Source organism: Bos grunniens, chromosome 17, assembly GCF_055505025.1.
Source record: "Bos grunniens cultivar Pamir isolate PY7600 chromosome 17, Bosgru_T2T1.0, whole genome shotgun sequence".
NCBI classification, from domain to species: Eukaryota; Metazoa; Chordata; class Mammalia; order Artiodactyla; family Bovidae; genus Bos; species Bos grunniens.
Genome location: NC_141181.1, coordinates 35,603,644 through 35,627,477, shown reverse-complemented (window position 1 = coordinate 35,627,477; position 23,834 = coordinate 35,603,644). Strand labels below are relative to the sequence as shown.

At 36.7% G+C, this 23,834-nt stretch overlaps 1 protein-coding gene across 10 annotated transcripts in view; it reads left to right on the top strand.

Moving 5' to 3' along the window:
• The first annotated feature begins 611 nt into the window (after positions 1 to 611).
• The window catches only part of ADAD1 (adenosine deaminase domain containing 1), an 87,602-nt gene continuing 64,379 nt past the window's right edge, over positions 612 to 23,834 (top strand). For 3 of the 10 annotated variants that reach the window (XM_086346886.1, XM_086346881.1, XM_086346882.1), the window contains exons 1-6: positions 612 to 760; positions 1,138 to 1,317; positions 2,060 to 2,248; positions 5,154 to 5,321; positions 9,558 to 9,626; positions 13,430 to 13,555. In XM_086346886.1, the coding sequence (XP_086203012.1) occupies positions 1,146 to 1,317; positions 2,060 to 2,248; positions 5,154 to 5,321; positions 9,558 to 9,626; positions 13,430 to 13,555 (724 nt within the window). In that variant the 5' untranslated portion in view covers positions 612 to 760; positions 1,138 to 1,145. The remainder of the gene's footprint in view (positions 761 to 1,137; positions 1,318 to 2,059; positions 2,249 to 5,153; positions 5,322 to 9,557; positions 9,627 to 13,429; positions 13,556 to 23,834) is intronic. The other 7 variants (XM_086346889.1, XM_086346883.1, XM_086346885.1 and 4 more) reach the window with 3 other exon arrangements.

The following is a 23,834-nucleotide window of genomic DNA, read 5'->3' as shown; positions in this document are numbered from 1 at the left end:
GTCATGTCCGATTCTTTGCAGCCCTATCGACTGTAGCCCACCAGGCTCCTCACTCCTCGGGATTTTCTCTGCAAGAATACTGGTGTGCGCCGCCATTTCCTTCTCCAGGGCATCTTCCCAACCCAGGGATCAAACCTGCGTCTCCAGCATTGCAGGTGGGTTCTTTACGGCTGAGCCACCAGGGAAGATCCCTATAATAGATAAGGAGGCACTATTCCAGTGCTATGTCGGGATGGAAGGAGTACCAGGCAGGTGTGCGTGGAGGGCATCAGGCAGGAGAGTGAAGGGGCTGAACTGTGTGATCTTATCTGCCTTTCCCAGCAGACAAAGAGGCCAATGGGCCCAGCTACCTACATACGGAAAACCTGTAGTATCTCGAGGCCTTGAACATGCGCAATGCGCGACGCCCAACATCATTGCGTCACTTGGCATCGCAAGCCTTGGAGCTCGGCAGGCACGCGCTGGCTCAGGCGCGGGGGCGGAAGCGCGGGCCGAAAGGACGGTTGGTGATTGGATGAGGCCTGCGTGGGGCGTCCGCCCGGTCCTGTGGTGACTCCACGAGGAGGCTTTTGAAAGACGCCCTTCTGGCCGCGTGGCTCTCGGGCCAAGCCGTCTGAAGTGAGAGGTTGAGGCCGGGAGAAAGAAGCAACGGCGTCGTCGGCGGCCGGCCGGCGAGCCCCCGGCCTGCGACCTGGCCTGCGGCTCGGTCAGAGTAGCCCGCCAGCGGAGTCCGGCCAGCCGGGCAAGAAGGACAATACTGGTGGGTGGGAGTTAGGCTGGGGCTCAGGAGGCCGCCAACCGGGTGGCCACTGGAGGGGTCTCAAATTTTTGTTTTCTTTTCCTTTTTTTTTTTTCCCCTGACCCCTGAGAAAGGCTTTTCACCAAAAACCACGTCGTCCCTCCTTTCCTCCTTGTAGAAGTGCTTTGGGGAGGGGTTTGGGAGACAGTTCTGTCACCATAAAACTGGTCACAAAGCAGTCATGACATCATGGGAGTGCTTGTCATGGGAGTGTGTGTGTGTGTATACAGGCCATGTATGGGAATGTATTGGAATGTGGTTGTTTTTATTTCAGAGTAAGTTTTTTAGTTTACATAGTACTTTTTAAATTTTCTGCTAATTTTCTTAACAATTTGTAGGTGAGAAAATGTCTGGAAACAATGACTGGTTTCAGAGTTCTCGGGTCCCTAGCTTTGCCCAGATGCTGAAAAAGAACTTGCCAGTTCAGCCATCAGCCCAGACGGTAACTACACCCACAGGATATTCCTCGGAAAGTTACAGCCTGTCAAACATGGCATCCAAGGTTACTCAAGTGACGGGTACAAACTCTTTTACATTTGTAATAATGCCTAAGTTCTATAAGATTCTGGGATGTCCAGTCAGTTTTGATGAGCTTCTGGTTTCACTGTTTCCAGAATATATATCCATTTACCTGTGGCCATGTCCCAACTGAAACTTGGATTTTACTCCCAGCCCAGTAGAAATGCTTCCCCTGGCTGTTCTCTTAATTGTTCTTTACCACTTGAGCACAAGACCACTTCCAATGTGTCTTGCCTTTTTGAAGTGAGTCTGTGTTTATGCCTTTCAGGAAAGAACTGGATTTATAAGGGGTTATATTCCACATATCACTGTAGTGTTAAGTGTAAAGCCAGGACACACACAGTAAAAATTCAGTTGAATTCAACTTAAAAGGTAAAAATAGTGAATCGAAAGCAGACTCTAGGTTCTGGTACCAAATCTAACTACATTCTAGGCCTCAGTGACCTCATGTGTAAAAATGACTTAGCCTCTGAAGACCTTGACATCACTGAAATCCTATGATTCTTTGATATCACTTTATACTTTGACAATAACAGCACTTTGCACAATAGCCTTAGTACTTCAGAAGGTATATACGTAACAGGTTAAACTTCTTTAGTAGTAGAAACATTTTTGATGAAAAACACATGTGACTGTGCGTGTAGAATTGTCTTCCATTTTAGGGAAGGGTTTAGTGCTTTTGCTTGTCTTATTACTCTATTTAATTTAACCAAATTGACAAGCATAAACATTTATTTTTAGGTAATTTTCCAGAACCATTGCTTTCCAAAGGTCTTTCATCTATTTCAAATCCTGTCCTTCCACCGAAAAAAATACCTAAAGAATTTATAATGAAATACAAACGTGGAGAGATAAATCCTGTATCAGCCTTGCACCAGTTTGCACAAATGCAGCGGGTTCAGCTTGACCTGAAGGAAACAGTGACAACAGGCAAGTAAAAAGTTGTATCTGGTTGTTACAATATAGAAAATATTTTCCTATTAAAAGGAGAGTATATATGTGGCACTAAATTAATTTTCTTTATTCACCTAAGGTCAGAGTTGGATAATTACTAGTATGTTTTGACAAGGATACTTCATAAATGTTTATATTCATATTTTAGCATTTTGAAACTCTAAATTTACTCATACAAAAATTTTACAATCACTGAATTTTAATTTTTTGTGTATGGCTAAACGGAAATCTCATCAGCCATGTAGATTATTTTCAAGTGTAACTAGGTACTCCTTATAGCATAAACATGCTTTTGTAGGGATGTTAAATATTTGGACTGATTATTTTTATGAGTATTCTGTGATGATGATGCCTGACAAGAATTACAGTCAAATTTGGCTTCTGAAATATAAAAGTTAGAAGGGAAAATAGCACTTAGGTGACTCAGTCTCTCTGTGAAGACTTGCCCGTGACTTAATTTCTCTGTTCTCTCTTAAACTGCCCCCTGCTCTTAAGAGGCATTGATAGGCTAAAAGCATGTGAAGCAAAGGAGCACAATCTTTAAAAATCTTCATATGTGTGCATATGTGTGTGTACACACACACACATTATCAAGTAGTTTCCTTTCTTTAATTTTCTGTTACTGATACTGTTAACAATAGGGATCTTAGAGCTACTATATGTAGTAGATTGTCATAGTGAAGCCAAATTTCTAGTCATTGATTTGGGTGAAACAGCAGTACATTAACAGGTGACAAAAAAAAGGTAGAGTTTTCCTAGTCCTGTCACTGTAGGTTGGATAACTGGATGTGTTCAATACTATAGACTGAATTTTTCTGTAATTAGTTAGCTTTCTGCCATTCTGTTGGTCAACTCTTAATTGAACTAAGCAAAACTCAAAAACACAACCCAAGTGATTGTTCATAGTGTTCATTTCATGTGCATAGTAGTGTCGAATTACCTAATTCTGTAGATTTGATAGAAAAAACACAGTATCAGTATTTTTAAACCAGCTAGGTAGTGTGGATTTAGATGACGGTAAAGTTTAAGAACCTGGGGCAGAAACAAGATGAAGCTTAAAGTCTCATCTCTCTGATACAGGATACTTATTAACAAATTTGATGCATAGTATCTCAAACATAAGAATCATCTGGGCCACTTGTTAAAAATATGAGTCCCAGGTTTACTCAATTTGGATTGGAACTCAGGTGATCATGAAGGAAGAAATTTGGGAAACTGAGATCATAGATGTTGGGAGGAAAGCAGTTTACCCTGATCCAGTCTGGAGTTGCTTATAAAATCTTGTTGTACATTTTAAAAACCTAGCAGTTATTGGAGTATGTGAGAAAATAATAATAAAGAGGCTTATGTGGAGTGACAGTGTACCTAGCCATTTGTAACCAAAGTAAAGACTTAAGTTTCTTAAAGGCCTCCTATACTTCCCTGGTGGCTCAGACTGTAAAGAATCTGCCTGCAAGGCAGGAGACTCGGTTTGATCCCTGGGTTGGGAAGATTGCCTGGAGAAGGGCATGGCAACCCACTCCAGTATCCTTGTCTACAGAATTTCATGGACAGAGGAGCCTTGCTTGGTGCAGACCATGGGGTCACAAAGAGTCAGATATGACTGAGCAACTAACACTATTAGGAAGGCTATAGTCTGAATACCAAAAAGTAAAATTAGGAGAGGATTCCATTTTATTTTTCATCAGGAAAATATGAAAACTAGGTAAATGTAATTGTGTAAAGATACTTTTTCTGGGAATTTTGGATGATTGAACAGTTTTGTTCTTTAGAATATCTTTTTTATTATTGTTTGTTTTGGTTTCCCATGTAAATCCCCACTATGCACCCTAAAGCTGTGATGGATTTGGATTGTTTCTGTGACTCTGATAGAAACATAGGATTTCTTTTTTTTTTTTTTTTTACTGAAGAACATTTTATTCCATTATTTAAATTAAGAAGTAGGAAAGATAAACATGTTATTAAAATAAAAGATAAGTGAAAACAACTAATACAACAGTTATTTTAGTTCTTTTAAACTCAGTGGAAGTTTATGAGGATAATTTCCTATTTTGAATTCAGCATGAACATTAAAAACATTATTAATTTGCTTTTGTACTCACAATAGCAAAATTTAAGTGTTTTTTTTTCTAATTTTATTTTATTTTTAAACTTTACATAATTGTATTAGTTTTGCCAAATATCAAAATGAATCCGCCACAGGCATACATGTGTTCCCCATCCCGAACCCTCCTCCCTCCTCCCTCCCCATACCATCCCTCTGGGCCATCCCAGTGCACCAGCCCCAAGCATCCAGTGTCGTGCATCGAACCTGGACTGGCAACTTGTTTCCTACATGATATTTTACATGTTTCAATGCCACTCTCCCAAATCTTCCCACCCTCTCCCTCTCCCACAGAGTCCATAAGACTGTTCTAAACATAGGATTTCTTCAAAGGAATTCCTTCTGTTCTGGAGCTTTTAAGAGTATCAGGGCACTCAGAGGACTGGAAAAATTCAACTTCATCGGTACTGAGGTTTGAAAGGAGACGTGTTGCCAGATGCTCCACATTTTCCCTTTCATTGATCATTAGATAGACATTTGAATGCCTACCACTGCCAGGCATTATACAAGACACTGTCACTCTGTGTGTGACATGTACTCTAAAGTTGGCCCTATTGTTGATGCTGAATCTGAAGCCACACTAGCTGCTTGAAGTTTTCCTCAGAACAAGTTGAGGGGTCCACTCAGCTATACTTAAAACCTGTATTGGCCCTACAGAAAAACTGTCAAGCTGAGATTGTTTTATGAAGTTGTACTGGAATGTTTTCCTATGTAACAGACATCTTTTGTAAGATCATTCTGTGAAGTATTACAACTTACTCTGAGTTACTTTTCAAGGTAATGTTATGGGACCATATTTTGCTTTCTGTGCTGTGGTGGATGGTATTCAATACAAGACTGGACTGGGACAAAACAAAAAGGAGTCTAGATCCAATGCAGCAAAATTAGCTCTTGATGAGCTTCTACAGCTGAATGAACCTGAACCAAGAATTTCAGAAACATCAGGTAAATATTTTTTAGTATAAAGTAGTGTTGTAAAATGCTTCATTTTCCAGAAAGAGTCATCTGAAAGATTTACAATAATGAAGTTACTTGCCAACTGCACGATAGAGGTAGCAGAATTTGAATTATTTCCTTCTTTTGCTGATTGCTGAGTTATTTGATAGTAGTTAAAATACTCTTATATATTTTAGCACCAAAGATATAAACATGTTGCTGAACTGACTAGTAACTTTGTTATGGGTTTGAGTACTGAAACTTAGTTTTTTCTTTAATTTATTGGATTCTTGTTATGCTCCTAAACTATACATTTAACATGGACAGGTTTTTATGCAATTTTTGTGATATTTGCTTGTGTTAAATTTGATAATGGTAGGATTGCTTGCGAAAATAAGGGCCTAAGGCAGTGGCACCCCACTCCAGTACTCTTGCCTGGAAAATCCCATGGACAGGGAAGCCTGGTAGGCTCCAGTCCATTGGGTCACTAAGAGTCGGACGGGACTGAGCGACTTCACTTTCACTTCTCACTTTCATGCATTGGAGAAGGAAATGGCAACCCACTCCAGTGTTCTTGCCTGGAGAATCCCAGGGACGGGGGAGCCTGGTGGGCTGCCGTCTATGGGGTTGCACAGAGTCAGTCTGAAGCGACTTAGCAGCAGCAGCAGCAAGGTAACACAGCAAGTAGATTGAGAGTGTAAACTCCAGAAATAGATTGCTCTGTCTTGAGTATTGTCCCTGGACAGATAAGTTGTTTGCCTTCTAAGCCTTAGTTTCATCATTTCAAAAATGGAGACAAAGATAGATACCTCCTATATCTGTCATTTTAGAATTCAATAAATAACGCATGCAAAGCCTTTAACCAGTGCTTGGTGAAGAGTAACATAATCAATTAACAGAGGTTATTAATCAATTTGAGGAATATATGTGTTAGCATAGTAAACAGTAACAGTTTTTTTCAGTATTCATTCATTTTGATTTTTTTTAATTTATTCATTTTGGTTTTGAGTTCATTTAGATTACATTTTGTTTTCCCTATAAATGAGGCAACTTCAATAAAGAAAAACACTTAAATTTGATTTAAACAGTGACAGTTGACTATTTTTAAATTCAAATTATCACTTTGTTTTATGACTGGACTTTTTTTTTGTTTATAACTTGTTAATTGTAGTATATCTTTTGTAATACTTCCCTTAAGGTCATTTTGTTCTTAAAGTACAATCTGTATTTCATATATTTTAATTTTTCTGTTTAAGTAAAACCATTATTTAATAATTAAAAGTGATCTATTTTGCCACGTCTCAAATTTGATGTGTATATTTCATTATTTTAAAAATAGTTTGTCATAGTTTGGATTAAATAACTACTCAGGAAGTATTTTGTTAATTTTCATATTTCTGCTCCCTGTATTTCAGATTTATTAATTTTTTAGGACTAGACGCGATTTTGCTGTCTTACATATATTGGCAGTTTATTAATGGAAAAATCTCTCTATATAATTTTTTATAAGCTATCAACACACTTAGGTATGTGCCCAGAAATATTTTCCCTGTTTCTTTCCAACCATTGCATACATTCAAATCACTAAATCTGTGGTTTGAAGATCTGCTATGTTTCAGACAGTTTTCCCAGGAGCCACCTGCCAATACACAAGATGCAGGAAATGTGAATTTGATCCCTGGATCAGGAGGATTCCCTGAAGGAGGAAATGGCGACCCACTCCAGTATTCTTGCCTGGAAAATTCCATGGGCAAAGGAGCCTGGTGGGCTACAGCCCATATGGGGTTGCAAAGAGGACATGACTGAGCATGCACACATGCGTGCGTGTTTCAGGGGCTGTGATAAACACTGGGAATCTAGACTCAAATAAGACCCAACTTATACCCTCAAAGAATTAAAATACTTTGTTGAAATCAAGTTAAAACATATCTACAGAATTTCCCAATTTCTAATTTAATTACTAGAAAAGGATATTTACAATTGAATCATGAAAAATGCATTTCCCTAAAAGTTTTCAAAATGTTTATCTAGGGCTAGCAAATCTTCTGCCCTTTGGCTATAATTTTTAGTTTCTAAACATTTATATTTTCCTTTTTTGTGAACATTAAAGTAGCATTTTCCCGTCTCTGTGATAGCATTTTAATATTGAACATTGTTTTCTCAAAGAATGACAGAAATGCATTAATTATGACTAAACTTTCTTTCAGTTCAGTTCAGTCACTCAGTCATGTCCCAGTCTTTACGACCCACAGCACACTAGGCCTCCCTGTCCATCACCAGCTCCCGGAGTCTACCCAAACCCATGTCCATTGAGTTTTGAAAAAGTCCAGTTTGTCAATTTTTTTGTTTGTTTCCTGTGCCTTTGACATCATGTCCAAGAAATCATTGCCAGATCCGGTGTCATGAAGCTTTTCCCATGTTTTCTTATAAGAATTTTATAGTTTTAGCTCTGATGTTTGAGTCTTTGATCCATATTGTGTTAATTTTTGTATAATAGTGTTATTTAAGGGATCTGACTTCATTTATTTGCATGTGAATATCTAGTTTTTCCAGCATCATTTTTAGAAAAGACTGTTCTTTCCCCTCATTAGACTTATTAGAAAAGACCCTGATGCTGGGAAAGATTGAAGGCAGGAGGAGGAGGGGATGACAGAGGATGAGATGGTTGGATGGCATCACCAACTTGATGGACCTGAGTTTGAGCAAGCTCTGAGAGTTGGTGATGAACAGGGAAGCCTGGCAGCTGCAGTCCATGGGGTCACAGAGTCAGAAACAACCGAGCAACTGAACTGAGCTGTCATTTCCCCTATTGAATGGTAGTGGTGCTCTTGTTGAGGATTATTTGAAGCCCTTTTATTTTTTAATTTTTTATTTATTTTTTTTATTTTTAAACTTTACATAATTGTATTAGTTTTGCCAAATATCAAAATGAATCCATCACAGGTATACATGTGCTCCCCATCCTGAACCCTCCTACCTCCTCCCTCCAAGGCCTTTTAAAAAATTTATTTTTGCACTCTCTATTCTATTTCATTGGTCTATATGACATTACCACAGTTTTGATTACTGTCACTTTAGTATTAAGTTTTGAAATCATGAAGTGTGAGTCCTTCAACTTTCTTCTTCTTTTTCAAGATTATTTTCCCTGTTTGTTTATGGTGTTTCAAAATGTAGACCAACTTGTACAGTCACATTTTCTTATTTATTGAAAGCATTTGTGCTTGATAAACAAGATTAATATCTTTAGTTTTCATTTCACCCACTGAACAGATGGGAAAAAAATCCGTCTTCCTCTGAGTTTTTAGAGTTGTGCTTATCTAAAGTTCAGAGTGTATATATCTAACTATAGTCAACATTTACTTAACTAATGTGAACCCCAAGATGACATTGTCAATCCTTCTTTGTTAATTTCTGTGTTTTCAACCAGTTTTTCATTTTACTCAAAGTGAGGTACAGAGTAGCAGTTCTGTTTACTGCCTTTGTCTTTATGAATGATTCTTGAGAGATGCTAACTACTTTAGTTGAACCTTTGCTCCTGGACTTTTTTCATTTAAACTTTACTGATCTTTTTTGTCCCTTTGATTTAGTGTCCTGCTTTTTTCTTGTTTTTCCTGGATTCCCTAATTTGGAACCAAATAGAAAGCTATTGCAAAGAATTGGGTAAAAAACTTAGAAAACTTTTTTTCATGTCAATTATTTTTATTGTGCTACTGGCACAAAAGAATGAAATTGTTTCTGAATTATGTTTAGGTCTTTAAATTACTCATTTAACAAGTTCATTTAAATAAATAACTTAGAAAACTTTGAAGTATTCCCCTACAAAATACTCTGGTAAAATGATAATTTTTACTTACTAAATTAAATTTTTGATAGAATATTAAATACAAATATCTTACAAATGTTTTACCTGGTATTACTGTAAATGTAAAATTGTTCATAAGCATTTAAACTAGGGTTTAATTTTAACCGATTTTCAGAATGTTGAATCTGTTACAAAGCAAGCTATATAGTAGCATAAGAATAGGGAACCAGAAATGTATAATTTGGTGTTTGTATAATTGATTTCAGTATAATAAACACATTTAGAAAGGCTGAGCTAATGGATAATTGATGGCCTAGAGTTGGCAGAAGTATATAGAAAAAACAATCATTCTTGGATTGTTGTTTTATTACAGAATAGTATTATACCTGCCCTTTTGAACATTTAAGTTTCATTTTTACCTTATGATTTTGTTTTATTTACAGGTCCTCCTCCTATCCCTGCAGAACCTATTGTTTCACCTGAACCAGTATATGTTTCAAAAGTACATTATGGTAGGAAAGTCCTTTATGATAATTTTTAAAAGAAGATTAACCCAATTAAAAATTATAACAGCATACAATTAAAATATGCATAGGTATGAAAATGTGCATTAGTATTTTATTATTCAAACCTGTCACACTTCTACAAAGATGAGTATTTCCTTCCATACTCTGCTAAAAATTAGACAAATAATAAAATTGGAGAGGAACAATTGAAGAAGTGGCTTTTTTCCTATGAAGAGATGACTTATCAATATCATGTAACTGCTTTTTTGAAAATTCTGTGCTTTGGTGGCCTGGTCATTAATGAAATCCAGTGACTTTCTGGTGCTTGATGGTTGGGATAGTCATTTCAATCTGTTCACTTTCTTTTAATGTTAGTTGTTACTCAACCTCAAGAAAACTGTAACTGCAATTAAAGTTACTAGTTGTGTGACCTATAACCACTTACTTCTCTCTGTACACCTTAATTTCTCTACCTGTAAAATGGCTACAATAATAACTGCCTCATAGGGTTATTGTGAGGTTTAAATTAATTTATGCATGTACAAAATCTTGATCAGTGCCTGGCCCACAGTAGGTGCTCACTAAATAGTAACTGCTATTATTTTATTGTAGTATTTATTCTATTCAACACTATATGGTGATTGTTGTATACTTTTACCATTAGATTGTTAATCTCCTGAAAGGCAGGAAATTATCCTTAATTTCTACATTGCCTACATAGTAGTAACACTTCAGACTTTAAAATTTAGAGTATTTGCAGATCTAAAATGAAGAAGGGCATTTCTTTCTTTGTCCTTTCCAGGTCTGAGGATTAGGATTTGAAAACACTTTCAGGCTTGGTTTTCCATGGTCTTTCTGAGACAGAAAAAGGCTGTGTACATTTGTGTGCTTGTTTCAAGTAAAACTACTAGACCAGGGGAAATAGGCACATTCAAAAGGCAAAATCAACCAATAGTTAAATATATTCAGTCAAATATTGTCACTTGATCTAATGATCATAGGAATTGATGAACAGAAGGACAGTGAGTGATCATTTCAACAGGAATGATCTCTTAATATTGAAAGGGGCTCTAGTCTTTTCACATTCAGTGGACATTTTTAATGAATAGTAGAAAGAATCTTAGGTTGATCATGGGCAGATAATGCAGATTACTGGTACCCTGAGTATGTGGTTAACAATGTGTTTACAAAAATACATGAGTAGAGTCAGGTTTGGTAGGCTCAGGTAAGGAGTTAAAAAGTTAAAAATTAACAATTCTCTGTTAGGAAAGGAGGGACAAATATCATTCTTCATGCTTATGTGTAAACACAGGAGTTGAATATTATCACTTTGAAGAACAGATTTGAGATACATAAAAATCTCCTGAACAGCTCCTTTTGGGCCAGTTTTGGAAGGTATCATTTTTTCACAGCCTGTCTACTTTGCCGTATTTTTACTGGACTGTATCTTCACTTAATATAACGATATTTTGGTTCTAAAGATAGATTGAGGTTCCTTATGATACTAAGGATCACTTGAAATTAGCAGCCGGAAATCAAGGAAATGGTGTTAACATCATATATGTAATGCTTTATCTCATCCTTCACGTCCAGTGATTTGTGAGAACATTTTATTTCCTCAGCAAGCAGCACACATGTATAGGAAAAATGGTATTGCTCCTTATTCATATGCATGCTAATGAGAGATCCATTTAGTAGCAAAGATTTGTTTATATTCACAGGACTCATTATTTCCTTCAACAGCCAGTTAAGATCAAGAGTTTTATCAGTATGTTGTTAACTTCTAAATGTTCTTCATAATATTTAGGTACAACCTTTTTATATGCAGCGAAACATTGTCCTGCCACACACATAATTCTTGTTCTGTCAGTATTAATTGCAGTGTATTTTTCTGTTCTGTGTCATTGCACAAAATAATTGCTAACTATATAGTCAAAGTGAAAGTCATTGAGTCTTGTCCGACTCTTTGCGACCCCATGAACTATACAGTCTGTGGAATTCTCCAGGCCAGAATACTGGAGTGGGTAGCCTTTCCCTTCTCCAGGGTTTCATCCCCACACAGGGATCAAACCTAGGTCTCTCACATTGCAGGCAGATTCTGTACCAGCTGAGCCACAAGGGAAGCCTAACCATATAGGACGTGATGAAGCAAATTATATTCATTCTTTGGAACCATTAAGAAGGAGGGTAGCACTAATGTCTACCTCTGAATGATGCCCAAGACCAGTTGCAGAGTGGATTTTAGCATGCCCAGTTTTTATTTTTTAAAGTAGTATATGTTTTTATTTATTTGTTTATATTTTTGTTCATCAAAATATCCATCTTGATAATAGTGGTTGCATTTGGAGAGGAAGACTTCTGAATATACACCTTTTATATTGCTGTTGGAGTGAAAAAAAGGTTTCATTTTAAAATATCATTAAATGAGTATGCTTCTCCTGTATCATAAGATTTTGGTGATAAGCAGAGCCAAGTTGCTGAATACTTCTCATTCATATTTTTAGTATACACTATACATTTTTACTAACACCAAAAACTAATTTTTATGCCGCACAATGGTTTTTGCAAATTTAAATGAAATATATGCTAGCAGGCAATTGTAATAATTTATACCTTCACACATTGTGGTTAGATAAAAGAATATAACCAGTAGTTCATTCTTCTTTCCCTCAGAATTTCATTTTATGATTTTATTTATGAAGTTCTTTAACTCTTTTTGATGTGACTTTACCTGTTTTTGCTAAGAAAGCTTTGACAATATTAACAAAGAAAAATTCAAGTTTGACAAATATAAATAAAAACTTGTAAATGGCCTGATTAGTTGTATTAACTAAGACTAATAATGTTAAAATTTTTATCATTTGTTTGCCTTTTTAATATATTTATTAAGCAGGTAAGAAAATAATTTCTATGAAAGTATATTTATATGTTTCATATATGTGCAATGCATGAGAGCAAAATTGTGTCATTACTTTTTTCCTCTGAAGATATCATGGACTGCAAACCATTTGATAAGACTACTTAGCAGCCATCATGGAACATCAGGAACTTTCAGTGGCTTAGTAAACAAGTAAACTTTGAGAAATACTCTATTAAGTGATTCTGCAACCTCTCATTCTCTAGAATAATGATTCTTCCCTAGGGATACACAAGCATATATATATATATATATATACACACAAGCAATAGGTGGCCAAGGTCCTATCTCAGAACCTCAAAACTTTCATATTTTTTAAAAAGTCCATGGGTAAGTTTTGATATATATTCTTGGTTATAATTCTGTAGTAATCCTAATTACTTTAAGCTACCTTTATCTCCTTTCAAAGTCTGGGTTTTTTCTTTTTTTTTTTTGGTAGGAACATGGAACAATATCAAGAGTTTAAGTGTTTAGTGCTATTTAGTGGTTCTCAGTGGGGCAAATACTAAGGAGTATATTTTGATTATCACAGTGATTAGGGAAGACTATTGGTTTTCACTGAGATTGTGCTTGTCAGACAATGTGGGACAGTCCCTTATAACAGAGAATTGTCTTGTGTCCTGTATAACTTTTCAATATTTTATCAAATACAAATCAGTAATCTTTTAATTTGTAATACTTGCGCTTCTTTTTTTAAACAAAAATCTATCCAACAGCTCAATAACTTGTATGCTTTTAGAATGGAATGCTTTAAAATCTCAGTCATGACATAAATTATAAATTTGCTTACATACCTCTGAAAATTAACTCATTCAGGTGAAAGGTTATTCTGGCCTCTGGAATAAAGCACAGTGTTCTTCAAATTCATGTTGCATTTGATTTTTTTTTCTAGAAGGGAGACATATTCAGTTTGCAAAGATTTCACAGATTGTTAAAGAAACATTTAGTCAACTAATTTCTAGTCAATCAGACTATCTGAAATGTAGCAACTCATTAGCTGCTTTTATAATTGAAAGAGGTAAGTGTGAGTATTTGTTATGTGTTTATAGAAAAACTATTAAGTAACTTAATGATACTGTGGTAGTATTTAATTAACTTTCTTTGCCCCTATTGATAGTGGTGCTGCATTAATTTGAAATAGCCTTTTCTAGTAGGTGTGGGTTGTTAAACACACATTCTCAAAGAGATAAAGTATACTGAACAGGAACCAATAGAGAACTGCAGAATGGTAAAATACTTAACATTTTAATCAGTAACTATGTTGGAATCACTACCTACTTGAAATCTAACCTCATTATAACAAACATTGAGGACTCTCTAAAAATTAACATTTTCTTCACTATCAAGTAATAAAAGATTAAAAAATGAAAAATCATGAATCTCTGGTTTTTCCTGTAATTATTATAATGTGATTTCAATTACATTTTATCTTTTATCCTTTAATGTTCTATATTGATATTAAAAGCATTTGAATTTTATATTCATCTCTGAATAAGACACTGTAGATGATAAAAAAAATTTCATATTTGGTTCCTATTCTGAAGGATTTTTTTTAACCTAGATAGGAAGAGAAGATATATATGATTATTCAAGGGTCAGCTTAGTTTGAAATCATGGAGCATGATACCTCCATGCTTTATTTTTTCTCTCTAGAGATTGCTTTGGTTATTTGGGTGTTTTTATGTTTCCATACAGATTTTACAGTTTGTTCCTGTTCTGTGAAAAATGCTCTTGGTATTTTAATAGGGATTGCACTAAACCTGCAGATTGCATTGGACAGTAGTATGGTCATTTCAAAAAAATGATTTATTTATTTTAATTGGAGGCTAAAGTAATTACTTTACAATATTGTGTTTTTTGCCATACACTGACATGAATCAGCTTTGGGTGTACATGTGTCACCACGTCCTGAACCCCCCTCCCACTTCCCTCCTCATCCCATCCCTCTGGGTTGTACCAGTGCACCAGCTTAGAGTGCCCTGCTTCATGCATCAAACTTGGTTTGGTCGTCTATTTCACATATGGTAATATACATGTTTCAGTGCTGTTCTCTCAAGTCATCCCACCCTCACCTTCTCACACAGAGTCCAAAGTTTGTCCTTTACATCTGTGTCTCTTTTGCTGTCTTGCATATAGGGTTGTCATTACCATCTTAATTTCTTCCAGTCTTTGAGCATGGTGTATCTTTGCATTTGTTTGTTGTCATCTTCAGTTCCTTGTCAGTATGTTACAGTTTTCTAAGTACAAGTCTTTTCCAAAACTCCTTGGTTAGATTTATTCCTATGTATTTTATTCATTCTGATATAATTTTAAGTGGTATTGCTTTCTTAATTTGTCTTTTTTGATAGTTCATTATTAGTATATAGAAATGCAGAAATTTTCTGTATATTAGTTTCATATTATATAACTTTACTGAATTCATGTATTAGTTGTAATAGTTTTTTGGTGGAGTCTTTAAGAATTTCTGTATATAGTATATCATGGATGGCAGTTTTACTTCTTTCCATTCAAATTGTATTCCTTTTATTTATTTTTTAATCTGATTACCATGGCTTGGACTTCCAATACTATGTGGAATAAAAGTAGTGAGGGTGAATATCTTTGTCTTAATCCTCTTAAGAGGACATTGCTTTCAGCTTTTCACCATTGAGTATGATGTTGGCTGTGATTTGTCATATATGGCATTTATTATGTTGAGGTATGTTCTATCTCTACCCACTTTGTTGAGAGTTTTTTGTTTTTAATCATAAAGCATGTTAAATTTTGCTGAAAGCTTTTTCTTCACCTATTGAGATAATGTACTTTTTAGTTTTCAATTGTTTATATGGTGTGTCACATTGATTTGTGGATATTAAACCATCCTAGCATGCCTCGAATAAATCTCACTTGATTATGGTATATGATCTTTCTGCTAATGTATTGTTGAATTTGGTTTGCTAATAATTTGCTGAAGATTTTTTTGCATATGTGTTCTTCAAGCATATTGATCTGTAAATTTTTTTTGTGTGGTATCTTTGTATGGTTTTGGTATCAGCATAATGCTGGCCTTGTAAGGTGAGTTTGAAAGTGACCTTTCCTCTTTAATTTTTTGGAATAGTTTAAGAAGGATGGGTATTAACTCTTCTCTAAATGTTTGGTAGAAGTCACCTGTGAAGCCATCTAGTTCTGGACTTTTGTTTGTTGGGAGTTTTTATATTACTGATTCAATTTCATTACTGGTGATTAATCTGTTCATATTTTCTGTTTCTGCCTGGTGGGTCTTTGGAGATTGTATGTTTCTAGGTATTTATTATTGCTTGTGCATTTTATTGGCAAATTATGGTTCATAGTAACCTCTCATATTTCTTTATATTTCTGTGGCATCAGTTGTAATTTAACCTTTTTCATTTCTGATTTTATTTATGTGGCTTGTCTTTTTTTTATGTATCTGGCTAAAGGTTATAAATTTTGTTTCTTTTCAAAGAACCAACTGTTTTTTCCATTGATCTTTTTTGTTTTTTTCAGTCTCTATTTTATTCATTTCCATTGTTATCTTTATGATTTCTACTAACCTTTGTTGTTGTTCCGTTGCTCAGTCATGTCCGACTCTCTGCAGCCCCATGGACTGCAATATGCCAGGCTTCCCTGTTCTTCACAATCTCCTGGAGTTTGCTCAAAATTCTAACTTTAGTTTTTGTTTCTTCTTATATTCTAGTTCCTTTAGGTATAAGGTTGGATGACTTGTTTGAAAATTTTCTTCTTTCCTGAAGTAGACTTATTTATTTTATTTTGGCTGTGCTGCATCTTCATTGCTGCACTGGCTTTTTCTCTAGTTGCTGTGAGAAGGGGCTACTCTCTAGTTTGACCGTGTGGTCTCAGTAGTTGCAGTGCACCAGCTTAATTGCTCCCTGGCATGTGAGACCTTCCCAGTCAGTCAGTCAGTCAGTTCAGTCGCTCAGTCGTGTCCAACTCTTTGCCAGACCAGGGGTCAAACCCTTGTTCTCTGCATTGGCAGGCAGATTCTTAACCACCAGACCACCTAAGAAGTCCCTAGACTTGTTTTAATTTCAGTCTTATATCTGCTTTTGCTACATCCCATAGATTTTGGGTCATTGTATTTGCATTTTCATTTGTGTCTAGATATTTTTTTTAATTTCCTCTTTGATTTCTTCAGTGACCCATTGATTGTTTAGTACCATGTTGTTTAAAATACATGTGTTTGTGTTTATGTTTCTTTTCTTGTAATTGATTTCCACGTTCATAGCATTGTGGTCAGAAAAGATGCTTCATATTAATATGATTTCAGTCTTCTTAAATTTATTGAGACTTATTTTGTGTCATAGCATGTGATCTGTCCTGGAGATTGTTTCATACACTTGAAAAGAATGTATATTCTGCTATTTTGATGAAATGTTCCATATATGTTCAATTCTGTCTGGTCTGGTGTGTCATCTAAGACCAGTGTTTTCAAATTAATTTTATGTCTGGATGGTCTGGCTATTGATGTAAATGGGGTGTAGCCCCCTACTATTGTATTATTGTCAATTTCTCCCATTATGTTTATTAATACATTCTTTATGTATCTGGATTCTCCTATGTTGAATGCTTTACATTTACACTCGCTATGTGTTCTTTTCAGATTGATCCCTTTATCATTGTATAGTGCCCTTTTTTATCTTTTTACTGTCTTTTTCTTCATTTGCATGGAAAATCTTTGTCCCTTTCACTTTCAACCTGTGTGTTTTTGTAGATCTCAAGTGAGTCTCTTGCAGGCAGTAATGTGTATCTTGTTTTCTATTCATTCAGCTACTTTATGTCTTTTTTATTGGAGCTTTTAGTCCATTTACATTTGAAGTAATTACTGATAGGTTAATACTTATTGACATTTTGTTACTTGTTTTCAGCGTATTTTTATAGTTCTCTTTTGTTCCTTTTTTCTTTTGCTCTCTTCTCTTGTGATTTGATGACCATCTGTAGTAGTCGAGTTTGGATTCCTTTCTCTTTTTTGCGTACATCTCTATTATAGATTTTTGGTTTATGCCTACCATGAGGTTCATATATTAATATAACTATATACATGAGTGATTATTTTAAGTTGATGATCTCAAACTGAGAAGGACTGGGTTATAGAAAGTCCACATAAATAGGAGGTAAAAAGAAAAATGAATGGTATCTTCTGAACATAGGGTTTCAAATCTGAAATGGGACACAGCAAAAGGTTATTCTGTTGCCTTTATTCATAAAAGGCAAAAATTTAGACAAAGTATAATGTAAAACATCTGCCTTTTAAATTGAGATATTATTGAAGTATTTTTAAAACTTTGCTTCTTAGGAGACTCTCAAACTTTTTTTTAAACTTTTTATTTTGCACTGTAGTATAGCCAGTTGACAATGTTGTGATAGTTTCAGGTGAACAGTGAAGGGACTCAGCCGTGCATGTACATGTATCCATTCTCCCCGAAACCCACTCCCGTCCAGGCTGCCATATAACATTGAGCAGAGTTTCATGTCCTATACAATAGGTCCTTGTTGGTTGTCCATGTTAAATATAACGTGTGTACCTGACCATCCCCACCTCCCTAACTGTCCCTTCCCTTCAGCAACCATAGTTTGCTTTCTAAGTCTGTGAGCCTCTCTCTGTTTTGTAAGTAAGTTCATTTGTGGAAGACTCTCAAACTCTTATTTGAAGGTGTGGAATTATTGATATTTTTCCATATTTTTGGTCAATGGTTTTGCTAACTTTAAAATGGTAAAACAGAATTTTTCATTGAATTATAGGCCTAATTCACTCATTTAACCTAATCTCTTTTTATATTAATACCTGGCATTTATTGGGTTGGCCAAAAAGTTCCTTTTGTTTTTGAGTAAGAGACAGATTTTTTATTTTCACCAAGAATGTTGATGATGTTGTTTAGTCACTAAGCAATGTCTGACTCTTTGTGACCCCATGGACTGTAGCACACCAAGTTCCTCTGTTCTCTACTATTTCATGGAGTTTGCCCAGATTCATGTCAATTGAGTTGGTGATGCTATCTAACCATATCAAACTCTGCCACCCCCTTCTCCACCTGTTCTCAGTTTTTCCCAGGTCCAGGGTCTTTTGCAGTGAGTCAACTCTTAGCATCAGGTGACCAGTGTATTAGAGCTTCAGGAACAGTCCTTCCAATGAATATCCAGGGTTGATTTCCTTTAGGATTGACTGGTTTGATCTCCTTGCAGTCTAAGGGACTCTGAAGACTCTTTTCCAGCATCACAATTCAAAAGGATCAATTCTTTGGAGCTCAGCCTTCTTTATGGTCCAGCTCTCACATCCATATATGACTACTGGGAAACCCGTAGTTTTGGCTATACATACCTTTGTCGGCAACGTGATGTTTCTGCTTTGTAATATACTGTCTAGGTTTGTCATAGCTTTCCTTCCAAGGAGCAGGTGTCTTTTAATTTTATGGCTGCAGTCACCATCAACAGTAATTTTGGAGCCCAAGAAAATAAAATCTGTCACTGTTCCCACTTTTTATCCATCTATTTGCCATGAAGTGATGGGACCGGATGCTATGATCTTAGTTTTTTGAATGTTAAGTTTTAAGCCAGGTTTTTCACTCTACTCTTTCACTTTCATCAAGAGGCTCTTTAGTTGCTCTTCACTTTCTGCCATTACACTGGTAACATCTGCATATCTGAGGTTATTGATATTTGTCCCAGCAGTCTTGATTCCAGCTTGCAAATCATCTAGCCTGGCAATCCACATAACATACTCTGAATATAAGTTAAATAAACAGGGTGACAATATACAGCCTTGTCGTACTCCTTTCCCAACTTTGAACCACTCCATTAGTTCCATGGAACAAACCAGTCTGTTTTCCATGTCCAGTTATAACTGTTGCTTCTTGACCCACATACAGATTTTTTTAGGAGACGGGTGTAAGGTGATTTGGTATTCCATGGACATCAGACCCTGCCTGGGCTACAGTCCATGAGATAGCAAAAAGTCAGACATAACTGAGAGACTAACACACAAGGTGGTCTGGTATTCACAGCTATTTAAGAATTTTTCAGTTTGTTGTGATCAACAGTCAGAGGCTTTAGCATAGTCAATGAAGCAGAAGTAGATGATTTTCTGGAACTTGCTTGCTTTCTCCATGATCCAATGAATTTTGGCAGTTTGATCTCTGGCTCTGCTGCCTCTTTGAAACCTAGCTCATGCATCTGGAAGTTCTCCGTTTACACACTGCTAAAGCCTAGCTTGAAGGATTTTGAGCAATAACCTTGCTAGCATGTGAAGTAACCACAGTAGTATGGCAGTTTGAACATTCTTTGGCATTGCCCTTCTTTAGTATTAGAATGAAAACTGACCTTTTCCAGTCCTGTGGCCACTGCTGAGTTTTCCAAATTTGCTGACTTATTGAGTGCAGCACTTTAACAGCATCATCTTTTAGGATTTGAAATAGCTCAGTTGGAATTCTGTCACCTCCATAGTTTTGTAATAATGCTTCCTATGGCCCACTTGACTTCACAATCCAGGATATCTGAATCTAGGTAAGTGACCACATCATCATGGTTATCTGGATCATTAAGACCTTTTTTGTATAGTAGTTCTATATATTCTTGCCACCTCTTCTTAATCTATTTTAGGTCCTTACCATTTCTGTCATTTATTATGCCCATTCTTACATGAAATGTTCCCTTGTTATCTGCAGTTTTCTTGAAGAGATCTCTATAGTCTTTCCCATTCTATTGTTTTCCTGTTTCTTTGCATTGTTTATGTAAGAAGGCCTTCTCTCTCCTTACTATTCTCTGAAGCTCTACATTCAGTTGAGTTTGTCTTTCCCTTTCTCCCTTGACTTTCATTTGTCCTCTTTCCTCAGATGTTTATAAAGTCTCCTCAGACAACCACTTTGCTTTCTTGCATTTCTTTTTATTGAGGATGGTTTTGGCAACTGTCTCCTGTACAGTGTTGTGAACCTTCATTCTGTAGCTCTTCAGGCATTCTATCTACCAGATCTGATCTCTTGAATCTATTCATTACCTCTACTGTATAATCATAAGGGATTTTATTTAGGTTGTACCTAAATGGCCTAGAGGTTTTCCCTAGTTTATTCAGTGTAAGCTTAAATTTTACATTAAGATGCTTATGATCTAAGCCTCAGTTAGCTCTTGTTTTTACTGACTGTATAGAGCTTCTCCATCTTTGACTACAAAGAATATAATCAATCTGATTTTGGTATTGACCATCTGGTGATGTCCATGTGTAGAGTCATCTCTTGTGTTGTTGTTAGAGGGTGTTTGCTATGACCGGTACATTCTCTCTCGGAGAAGGCAATGGCACCCCACTCCAGTACTTTTGCCTAGAAAATCCCATGGACAGAGGAGCCTGGTAGGCTGCAGTCCATGGGGTTGCTAGAGTTGGACACAACTAAGCAACTTCACTTTCACTTTTCACTTTCATGCATTGGAGAAGGAAATGGCAACCCACTCCAGTGTTCTTGCCTGGAGAATCCCAGGGATGGGGAAGCCTGGTGGGCTGCCGTCTATGGGGTCGCACAGAGTCAGACACGACTGAAGTGACTTAGCAGTAGCATCAGTTAGCAGTACATTCTCTTGACATAATTCATCAGCCTTTGCCCTGCTTCATTTTGTTCTCCAAGGCCAAACTTGCCTGTTAATCCAGGTATTTCTTGACTTCCTAATTTGCACTCTGGTCCCCTATCATGACATCTTTTATGGGTATTGGTTCTAGAAGGTGTTGTAGGTCTTCATAGAACTGGTCAGCTTCAGCTTCTTCGGCATCAGTGGTCAGGGCATAGACTTGGATTACTGGATGTTGAATGGTTTGCCTTGGAAACAAACCGAGATCATTCTGTTGTTTTTGAGCTCACACCCAAGTAATGCATTTCAGACTGTTTTGTTGACTATGACGACTGCTCTGTGTCTTCTAAGGGATTCTCTCCCATAGTAGTAGATATAATGGTCATATGAATTAAGTTCTCCCATTCCCGTCCATTTTAGTTCACTGATTCTTAAGATGTCAGTGTTCAATCTTGCCGTCTCCTACTTGACCATGTCCAATTTTCCTTGATTCATGGACATAACATTCCAGATTCCTATACAGTGTTGTTCTTGACAGCTTCAGACTTTACTTTGACCACCAGACACACAGCTGACCTGCTTTGGCCCACCTGCTTCATTCTTACTAGTTGTTGTTCAGTCCCTCAGTCATGTCCAACATTTTGAGACCCAAAGAACTGCAGCATGCCAGGCTTCCATGTCCCTTCACCATCTCCCAGACCTTGTTCAAACTCATGTTCATTGAGTCAGTGATGCCATCCAACCATCTCATCCTCTGTCATCCCCTTCTCCTGGCTTCAGTCTTTCCCAGCATCAGGGTATTTTCCAATGAGTCAGCTCTTCACATCAGGTGGCCAAAGTATTGGAGCTTCAGCATCAGTCCTTCCAGTTCAGGGTTGATTTCCTTTAGGGTTGACTGGTTTGATCTCCTTGCAATCCAAGGGACTCTCAAGACTTCTCAAACATCACAGTTCAAAAGCATCAATTCTTTGACTCTCAGCCTTCTTTATGGTCCAACTCTCACATCCATACATGACTACTGGAAAAACCATAGCTTTGACTATACATTCCTTTGTCAGCAGAGTAATGTCTATGCTTTTTAATACACTGTCCAGGCTTTTGATAGCTTTGATCCAAGGAGTGAGCATCTTTTAATTTCATGGCTTCAGTCACCGCAGTGATTTTGGAGCCAAAGAATATAAAAGTTTGTCACTGTTTCCATTGTTTCTCCATCTGTTTGCCATAGGTGATGAAACTTGATGCCATGATCTTAATTTTTTGAATATTGAGTTTTCACCCAGCTTTTTTTCTCTTCTCTTTCACCTTCATCAAGGAGCTCTTTAGCTCCTCTTCACTTTCTGCCATGAAGACGGTGTCATCTGCGTATCTGAGGTTATTAATGTTTTTCCCCGTAGTCTTGATTCCAGCTTGTGCTTCATCTAGCCTGGAATTTCACATGATGTACTCTGCATCATGTTAAGTAAGCAGGGTGACAGCATACAACCTAGACATACTCCTTTCCCAATTTGGAACCACTCTGTTGTTCCATGTACTGTTCTACCTGTTGCTTCTTGACCTGCATACAGGTTTCTCAGGATTGCCCTTCAGTCTTCCCCAGTAGCATATTTGACACCTTCCAACCTGTGGTGGGGGGTTCATTTTCCAGTGTCCTATGTTTTTACCTTTCCATACTATCAATGGGGTTCTCCTAACAAGAATACAAGAGTGAATTGCCATTTCTTTTTCCAGTGGATCCTGTTTTTTCAGAACTCTTCACTATGACCCATCCGTTTTTGGTGGCCCTGCATGGCATGGCTCAGCTTCAGAGTTACACAAGCCCCTTTGCCACAATAAGGCTGTAATCCATGAAGGGCACTGAGAACTTTATTGAGGAACCTATTCATCATTTTGCTATACTACCTTCAGCCATTTTTCAGGCAACTTTATAATTCCATCTTCCCAAAGCTTTTTTTTCTTTTTGAGCAAAGAACTATTCCAGGTGCTGTATACAGTCTTCCAAGGAATTGAAATTTTTTCCGTTAAGAGAATTGAAGTTTCAGTATCTCGTAAATACAGTGAGTGAATCAAAACTTCCCAGCCAAGCTGTAACAGTTTTTTCCTGGTCGTCAAATAAACCTGTGATCTAGCATCATCCTGATGGAAGATAATGCATTTTTCTGTTTACTAATTCTGGATGCTTTTCATCAAGTGATACTTTCAGTTGGTCTAGTTGGGAGCAGTACTGTTGGAATTGTTTGGTTTTCTGGAAGGAACTCAGAATAGAGGAGTCCCACCATGTTCACAAAATCACCTTCTTTCAGTGAAGACTGGCTTTTGGTGGGGTTGGTCATGGTTCACTTCACTTGCCGCATGATTTCTTCTGTTCTACATTATTGTATGGTGTCCACTTTTCATTGCCCATCACAACTTGTTTTTAAAATGGAATGTTTTCATTATGTTTAAGTAGAGAATCACATGTGGAAATACTGTCAGGAAGATTTTCTTCTCTTAATTTATGCTGACCCAAACATCAGAATGATGACCATAACCAAGCTGGTGCAAATGATTTTCAACACTAGATCTCGATATTTTGAATATGTTGGCTATTTCCCATGTGACATAATGTTGATTTTTCTCAGTTAATGACTGATTTGATCACTGTCATCTTCCACTGGTCTACTTGACCATGGAGAATTGTCCAGCAAAAAATCTTCAGCATGAAACTTTGCAAACCACTTTTGACTTCTTCGATC